Below are 9,284 nucleotides of genomic sequence, written 5' to 3'. Positions count from 1 at the left end.
CTTGTGGTACGCGGGCCTCTCACTGTTGTGGCCTCTCCCGTTGCGGAGCACAGGCTCTGGACGCGCAGGCTCAGCGGCCATGGCTCATGGGCCCAGCCGCTCTGCGGCATGTGGGATCTTCCCGGACCGGGGCACGAACCCGTGTCCCCTGCATCGGCAGGTGGACTCTCAACCACTGCACCACCAGGGAAGCCCTGGATATTTCTTTAGGTCTATACATTAAAAGTCTTCAAGTCTTCAATCAGTCTTTTATTTCCAGTATTTAAAGATGAAAAATTATTCAGTGAAAAAAATTTCAAGTCCAACTTGAAGATTGTCTTTTGAGGAAAGGAACAAAAACGAAACAGTGACACTCTCCAGCTCTCCCCAGCTTTACCCGAGTAGGAGTTAATATCTGGTTAGAATGAGCACTAATAACCAAAGAAAGGTAGTGTTGTTAAGGTTTATGTTTTTGATTTCTTATGAAAATTTTCACCACAAATGGATAATTTAGGATAATATTTAATTTTTGCATACTCTATGCTAGCTATGATTTGCTTGTCTAATTAAAGTCTACCTACTGATTTACTAAATTCACAGTATTTTAATGTGCCTTTTCACTTCTATATTAAGAACAAGGAAGAACGATGGAACAAGGAAAGAATATAGACAATGCTTACAGTTTTGATTATGAAAACTTGTGGAGGAATTTCTTGGCACCTGATCTTCCCCCAGCCTAAGTAATCTGTGCTAGAAATCACCAAAAAACATACAATATTATAGGTCAGGTCAGAGCTTTTAGTTTGAATTTGTATTGCCTGCTTCTCTACAGATACACAAAACAGTGTCTGGTATATAGTAGGTTCTCAGTAATAATTTGCTGAATGTGTTTTAAATGAAGTAAGTCATTGAGCACAGTCCTTAGGGTGGCAGCCACTCCACAGATACTGAAGGGCCTGGAAGGAACAGTGTTGTGAGTATCAGTACCAGGGTGGGAGGGTATTTGTGAAATGCACTTAGAAACTTCAGTGAAGGGCAGTCTCCATTTCAACTGCACCTCCTGTGCCTGTGTGGATTCACTGCTTTCTAAAGATTATTCAGCTTGTGAAGAGCAGACACTTATCTTCATAAAGCTGTGATAGACAAGCACAAAAATGATTTAATATCAGAGAAAGGAAGCCATTTTTCCTAAGTTGATGTCTTTTTTTTCTTGGCTTTTGTGTGAACAGGCCATTCACTCAACTTGTAATAACAGTTCCTGCATGTGTTCTTGATACATCAGCCCTTTGAAGGGTAATGCTAGCTGTGCAAGAAAGGGTGATTATTTGAATTTTAACAAAAATTAGTAAGAGTATTTTGGGTTTTTTCACAAGGGGATTTGAAATTTCTGCTGTGAAATGGGGAGGCACAGAAAAAGGAAGATGATGGAAATAATATATTCTTGAGAACTAAGACTGCAGACATGGAAATAAATTGAATGATTGGAAGCTTTTAATCTGTGATGGTGGGTCTCTGAAAGAAGCTAAATTTTACTTAAATAGCATCAACATAAAATATTATAGTCTTCATACATTGAAAAAGGCCAATAACTAGATATTTCTTTTCTACTAACAAGAAATAAATTAGGAAGGGGAAGCCAGTTTTAACCACTGTATACAGAAGGGATTTTCTAGTTGATAACATAATGTCTAAGACAAGATATGAGAGCTCCATGTGGCATTCTTTTTCATTTATATTCCTTTTAGTAATGAAATAGAATCTGTTCCCTACATGTATTTCATTAGAATTTTTGAGGCACCTGTCACCTATCTTTGTCAGTTTGTATGTATTTCAAGTTTTCCCAATGAACAAATGTAATAATGCAGTGTCCATATGTCCACATGTCTGGGAGGGGAGATTCCACGTGGTTTTTGGATTACCTGTCTGCACTCCTTTTCCCATTTATTGTTTGGAGTATGTCACCTTCTGTCAATCTAATTACTTCTCTCAGAAAAGGCTGTTCTCAGCTCACTGCATGACAGTCTCTGCCTTGTGAAAACATCCCAGAAGCCTCTGCAGTCAATGATCTACCCCACAAGTGTCACTCTCACATGGAATGCTGACTCCAGATTTACAGAGTTCTCTGAGGGAAGAGTTTCTTTAGATATGAAGCAAGGGAAGTTGGTGGTTTCAGTAGATGTCTTGCCTTATCTTGACATACAGAATAAATCTCTCAAAACATAGTCAGCTGAGAGACGCTTAAAATATATACAACCAGGACTTCTAGCCCCTGTGAAAGAATAATGATTTAAGTGCCTACATTACCTGACCAGTAACATTTATAAAAGATCAGAGAATCTTTCAAAGGCCAGTGACAGAGATTTTGATTTTACTAGAAAAAGGCCGTAGGGAATAATGCTTATTTATCCATCTAGTAATCCCTTTAGTTAATATCAGCTATTTATTACTGTGATAAAGACAGACTTGGCTGAATCTAATACTGATTCTTTTGTCATAATTAAGCAGCTGTAGATTTTTAATATAATAAAGATAAGATTAGTCTTACGGTTCCACATTCAAACTATGGTAAAGTTTGTGCCATTACTTCCATTTTCAGAGCTTTATAATTCCACTGTAATAATCTGTACTTAGCAGAAATGTGTTCTACAAGCTCTCAGCTGAGAGTAATATTTTTGAACAGTTTTTTCAATGTTCTGATTATGTGATTATGGGAATTTAGAGCTCAGTATGCTCTTGGGTTTTGTGTTTGTATTTCTCAAAATGCTCCTCCTTTAAATAACATAATATAACTTGAAATAAGACTATAAGTGCCTTTAAATGGTAGAGATATTTCATTACTTAAATAGTGGTGATATTCATTGTAGGATGATGTAGTCAGATATGAGAAGAATTTACTGGGAGAAAATGAGCCACTGTTTCCCTCTTATTCCCATCACTGAGATTTCCTTTGTGACCTCATGCCACTTGCTTTGTTTACGTAATAGTTTATATAAGTCTTTAGGTATAAAGGAGCTATCGATCTAATTCATTTTTTAACCTATAAACTGAGAAATGTTTTATTGAACAACAAGCATTCCCACTTGGTCTAAAACTTGACATCTAAGAACTATCAACATTTTAGCCATATTTTTATACTTACAATTTTCCCACACCCTAATTTTTTTTTCAATTCTACCTAATTTGTTTCATTGTTCAGTCCACTGCTGTAGTTACATATGCGTGGGAGAGGTCTATTCCACATCTCTCACTTTGCACTTCACAAGTGTGGGAAAGCCTAGGCAGGGGCAAGGTGACCACACAGTGGCCTGGCAGGAGGCGGGAGCCTTGGGCCGTTGTGCTGGGCCATGCTGGCCTGAGACCCAGCATAAGGTTTCCTGAAATCTTCATGGAAGATTTGTGAGAGATAATGAGTTAATATTTGTGGAGCTCTTTCAATAAAGTATAATTGATGTTTGAATTTTTATAAACCACACACAATATCTACCCCTGAAAGCTTTGTAAGAATATTTAGCACACATGTACATGCCAGATGGATTGCAATGACAGTTGATAGACCTCTCCTAACCCTTGCGTTCTGTTGTCAAAAATCTGCACATCAAAACAACTATAGTTTTCACAAGAAGATTTATTGGATAAAAGATTCGGGTGCACATTGAAAAATCTACTGTCTAGATAAGACTGTAAATTAATGTTATACCAGATAAGACCTTAAATGAGGGGTTTATATAAGAATATTCTTAACATGCCCTAGAGAAATATCAGTAGATAAATTCTGAAAAAATATCAGATAATATGTTCTTGATCTTACATATTTTTTTCTGCATAAGTGAATTTTTATGAAGAATTCGTGGAGTATGATGCAAGACACTCAGAAATTATTCTTAAAAGCTCAAGGATATGTGGAGATCAAAGCAGAACCACATCATAATACAAATAGTCATCACCCGGAAGAATGCTTTTGTGATTGAGATAATGCTAACAAAAGAGTTTAAAATATAGGAAATTAAGTTAGCAAATAAAATTATTATTCTAACGTATTGTTACATCCTCCATAGTATTATTGTAGGAACCCTCTAGGAGTACTTATTCTGGGTGAAAAATGATAGCTGTAGATCCATGATAGGGGGCCAGGTGGCCCCACCAGTTATAAATTCCCCAAGATTGTAAATGTATATTTTATCGCCGTGTGTCAAAATATTCATTTTAATATTCAAACATTGTACCACATAATAAGCTGTAACCATATGTTTATTTGTTATATCACTGTAACATTAATAAATATTTACAGAGCCACAGTGTATCATAGACGTATTCAAAATGGTCTCAGTTTGATTTGAACTGAAAATCTTTAGTGCCTCAGAAACGAATTTTTAAAATGTTACATTTGTTACACATCAATAAGAGCCAAGGAGTTTAAATTTTTAAGACTGACACCCCCTTTTTAACTCATGCCGTTTTATTTGTTTTCCCCAATTGCGTGAATTAAAAATGGAGTGTTATCTCAGCTTTGAGTTCTTAGCTTGATGTCACAGCTCTTGCTTTATTTGTACGTGATTTCGGTCTTTAATAAAGATGAGCTCTGCTGAACTTTCCATTGATAAGAGACGCTTAGGTACACAGCTCTTTATAAACGATTTGGTAGTACCAGGAAAATTCAGAAATGTTGCTAGTCTATTAAAAGTTCACATGGCAAGCTGTGTGATTGATTAATCAGAAGTTTTATAATTTCTAAAAACGTAACTATCTCTGTAAATAGGATCGTGTCCAACTAAGTTGACAACCATCAATTTTAAAAAGAAAGTCAAACTCCTGACTCATACTTTTCCTGTTACAGTGTTATACATGAGTATTTATCCTTCTGTGACAGCTGAAACTAGACCAAGACATACATTCAGGAGACAGGAGGTTCGAGAAGAGGCACTGACTTTTCACTTTCATGTGTCAGGAGGCAGTCTCAGGGTGACCCTCCTCAGCTGCAGCCAGGAGGAACTTTTGCTACTTCAGTAGTTACTGACTTGGTTACCTCTCTGCAGTGTTCTTTGGCTTCCTTACTCAGGTCATGATAATGAAGCCCTAAGCTCAGCTCTGTTGCCTTTTCTTTCCAGCCTCTGTTTAGGCAGACAACTTCTCAGTATTATCAATTTCAATACAGGTTTTCACACATAGAGAAGTCTAACCAGACTAAACAAGGGTGATTCACCTTACGGTCACAGGGTCTGAACATTCTTAATGGGTACTTCGTGAGAATGTTAGCTGGGTTCTCCTACCACCTTTTGCTGTCAAGTGCACATCCAAAGGGGTGGCAGGACACTTCTAGTGCCAACCATTATGTTAAACTCAAACTAAGGATCTGTTGCCACTATTTCTGCTTTTGTCATGATCACATTTTCTGAAATCATTGTGTAATGTCCTAACTTCTAATTTTTCTGTGGGAAAATAGTGTTGCAATTTGCCCCCTTATTTGTATTCTGTGATCATCTGTCACTAGATGTTTGGAGCACATATGAATTCCAGATCATGAAACTTCAATCCTCATACCATCTTTGTTCATTGAATTTGGTTGCAGAAGGAATATTTCCCCTTTACTTTTTTTTTTTAAGTAGTAATGAGTGCACTGTCGAAATGACTCATGGTGTCTTTCTACGGTTTTTCTTTACCCTAATGTAATATAGCACATGTAATAACCTAAAATACTGGCAAGCTTGAACGTCTGTGACACCCCTGAATGTCTTTTACAGCCTTTGTCTAGGTTTGAACTTTCCAAATTATGTATTTCAGACGTTGAGAAAGAAGGGCCTTAATGGCTGTGACAGCCCAGATCCTGATGCAGACGATTCAGTAGGTCACAGCCCTGAGTCTGAGGACAAGTACAGGAAAATTAACGAAGATATTGATCTAATGATCAGCAGGCAAAGATTGTGTGTAAGTACTCAAAACACCCTTCATTTTTTTTACTCTTGATATTTCTCTGAACCTGGCAGGCCTTGAACAAGAAAGAAAACAAAGGCTGTGAAAGCCCCGATCCCGACTCCTCTTATGCACTCACCCCACGCACTGAAGAAAAATACAAAAAAATTAATGAAGAATTTGATAATATGATCAAGAGCCATAAAATTCCTGTAAGTACCAAAGGTAGATGGCTGGTCTGCTGATAGCTGCTGCAGTAACATACCTTAACCCTTTCAGTGAGGGCTTTCTCTAAGAAACACTGCAAAGTCAAACCCAGAAAATAGCCATCTCATCCCAAGGGCAGTCACTTAGAAAGCAAACCCTAAGGGTTGCTGAAATTTTGTCATCTAAAAGATGTGCCATCAAGAAGTGCATTCGGAGGTAGCAAGTTCACAGGAGGAAGAGAAAGATCTGTGTGACACACACTGAATTTACGTAATCTCTTAAACACACAGTCCGCACAAATCACCAGGCACTCGTCAAACACTAGTCCCCTTCTGAGCGAGGATTGACTGTAAAGATACACGAGTGAAACTGCAGTTCTCTCGTGTAAACTGACACTCATCACCCAAGTACAAGCTTATTCCTGAATGAAGCTTCAGCCCTCTCCCTAAATATGAAACTCAGCAGCAGCACTGAAGGGTTAAAGCTAATGCTCGCTGCAGAGAAACAGACTGCATGACAACCTAATGGTAAGATTTCAACATGTTTGTGTGATGGGGTGATTTTAAAGCTTTGTCAGAATATTCGCTTTGCCTATACCAACATTTTCCACGCTTTAACATTTGGCTAAATTTTGTCTTAACCAAGTCAAAAAATTCCTAACAATCAATCATATGCCTTGCCAGATATTTAAGAGAAATAACTCTGCATGTATTATTTTGTTTGCCCATATGTAGAGGGGGAGAGTACATACCTTTTGTTCTATTCTGTCGTCAGTCAAGTGATGTTCATTTTGTGACATAAAGTGATGCAACTCGAGGTTCACATGCTTTCTGAGTAACTTTCTGTTAGTGTCCCAACTGTCATTGTATACAAGCTCCTCAGTAGATAATTAATCCCGTTCTCAAAAAAGTACATTTTTTGTAAGTTAGGGAAACAGCCTAAACCTGAGGATTGAGAGAGACTGCAGTGAAAACAGGCCTCAATGCAGATATCTGGGGACAAAAGCTCCAGGCCAAATCCACAACGGCACTCACAAGATAAATTAATGCTTTACACATTCAACCTTTACTGTACTGTACTGGATTATACAACTATACTGTACTGGATTGTACTGTACAATCAACCTGTACTGGATTAAATTGAATACTTTAAAACTTATTTATAAAATGTATGCATATTAAACTTCATGTCCTCATAAATATATGTCTGCTTCATTTGTTAAATGAAGTAATGTCAACAGGAAATCTTTTATTGAATCAGAATTATTAATATACTGTATCATGAAGGAAAGCTAACTGCTGTGAATTCTTAAAGGTTTTCATAAAACCGAGTACTACATACAGCACTTGGTCAAATGAAACATTTCCTATCAGATGCAGCAATACATACTTGTTATACCCAGAATTCTTTTTTTTTTTTTTTGTGGTACGCGGGCCTCTCACTGCCGTGGCCTCTCCTGCCGCGGAGCACAGGCTCCGGACGCGCAGTCCCGGCGGCCACGGCCCACGGGCCCAGCTGCTCCGCGGCATGCGGGACCCTCCCAGACCGGGGCATGAACCGGCGTCCCCTGCATCGGCAGGCGGACCCCCAACCACTGCGCCATCAGGGAAGCCCTATACCCAGAATTCTTAAATGAAGTCTATTGGGATTCTATCTTGCCCAGAAGGAGGAAAGAAACAGCTCCTTTGGGCCAATTTTTAGTTCTGATGGCCTGAGTTTCTCCCACGATATAATATACTAGTTTAGAGCTGCTGGGCAGATCTGTGAATGTAAGATGTTAAGGTGAAGCACGTTAGGTGTCTCAGGAGGAATCCCCAGCACAGTGAGGAAAAGGGTGGTGTATGTAAGACTGGTAATCACTCTCCATGTGTGTGTGGAGCTTTAACCCCCAAAGTTCTGGGAGAACGCCTGTGTTTGCACATTGGATCATTTCTCCCATGCTCTAGGGGGAAAGAGGTGTAATGCATACCTGGATTCCTTCACCATATTTCATCCTGTCGTGTAAAGAGTTCAAAATCAGGATACATGATTTCTTAAGAGGTGCAGTGATGTGCAGCAGGGGATGGAAAACCACATTAGAGTTTACAGGCAGAGCTGTGAGAAGGAGCCACACAGCTCCAGACTGTGCCTCCAAGTCGTCGTTTCTTCAGTAAGTGCTTCAGTCTCCACGATGAAAAGCCCAGTTTTCGCACATCGCTTTCAGTTGCTGGAAGTAAATTTTGTTGAAAGTTTCCACAGCTGCTAAAACATTTACAGCAGGGCAAGGACACTCTGCCCTTTGTATGGAGAGAGTGTCACTACCTCTTTAAAAACATTACAAGACTGTTTTTCTATTTCAAAGACCCAGGTTGAAGAGTTTCCCTTTTAAAATAGAAAAATTTAATATTGCAGTCACCTGTCAGTATAATCTAATTTATGCCCTTATTCCTCAATTACATGAAATAATTCATGGATGATTTGGAATCATGTTGACCAGCATTTCCTCATGTGGGGTTTGCCATGGTTCATGCTGGGCTTCACAGTGAGAAAAAACAGCTCCATTTGAGGAACCAGGAATTAGGAAATGGGCTGAGGGAAGGAGGGGCAAATGCAGGACTGGTTGAGAGAGACCAGGAGGAAGTGGAAATAGACAGTACAGATGCATTTTCTTCAAATAATGGGCTGTGAAGAGAGAGAAATAATACTGTAACTAGGATCAAGGAGAGCGTTAAAAGGAAAAGCACTTGAGATGATTTATATGTAGAGGAGGAACGCTTGAAGGAAGGAAAAGATGGGACGTGTAGGTGCAATGGAGATAAAATGGCAAAGCTTCTCAAGGAAGGGAAGGGGGCTGGGATGGGAACGGGAAGGATTTGCAGATGTAGTCAGGGTGGTAGGTGGGAGAGGGAAATCGAGGGGGTGACCACCTAATGACCTCTGTTTTTATACTGAATTCAGCTTCTATAGCTAATGAGATGGGGGAGCAGGGGCTTGGGAGAGAGTGACGTGGGTGTAGATATTGTGAGGAACTGGGGATGGAGGGGGTAGTGAGCACAGGCCAGAGTCGTGGGGCAGCCTGGAGGGGATTTGGATACCAGCACACGGTAGTCACTAGTCATCAGCATTGTGCGCTTCTTTTCTCTGCTAGTTCTCAGCAGCCTGGTAATGGTTGATCAAAAGTTAAGGGTGGGGGCTTCCCTGGTGGCGCAGTG

The 9,284-nt window shown here is 39.4% G+C and overlaps 1 protein-coding gene across 30 annotated transcripts in view; it reads left to right on the top strand.

Annotated features, from left to right (window-relative positions):
- Positions 1 to 9,284, top strand: part of MEF2C (myocyte enhancer factor 2C) — a 155,228-nt gene that overhangs the window by 105,960 nt on the left and 39,984 nt on the right. For 23 of the 30 annotated variants that reach the window (XM_029217832.1, XM_029217807.1, XM_029217831.1 and 20 more), the window contains one exon: positions 5,758 to 5,901. In XM_029217832.1, the coding sequence (XP_029073665.1) occupies positions 5,758 to 5,901 (144 nt within the window). Of the gene's footprint in view, positions 1 to 5,757; positions 5,902 to 5,960; positions 6,099 to 9,284 lie in introns of all 30 variants that reach the window. The other 7 variants (XM_029217829.1, XM_029217836.1, XM_029217830.1 and 4 more) reach the window with 2 other exon arrangements.

The sequence above is a fragment of the Monodon monoceros genome, unplaced genomic scaffold (genome assembly GCF_005190385.1).
Source record: "Monodon monoceros isolate NGI ecotype Baffin Bay Population unplaced genomic scaffold, NGI_Narwhal_1 Super_Scaffold_12, whole genome shotgun sequence".
In the NCBI taxonomy this organism is placed as follows: domain Eukaryota; kingdom Metazoa; phylum Chordata; class Mammalia; order Artiodactyla; family Monodontidae; genus Monodon; species Monodon monoceros.
Note: the sequence above shows the minus strand (reverse complement) of the source record. Positions and strands in the feature narration are given on the sequence as shown.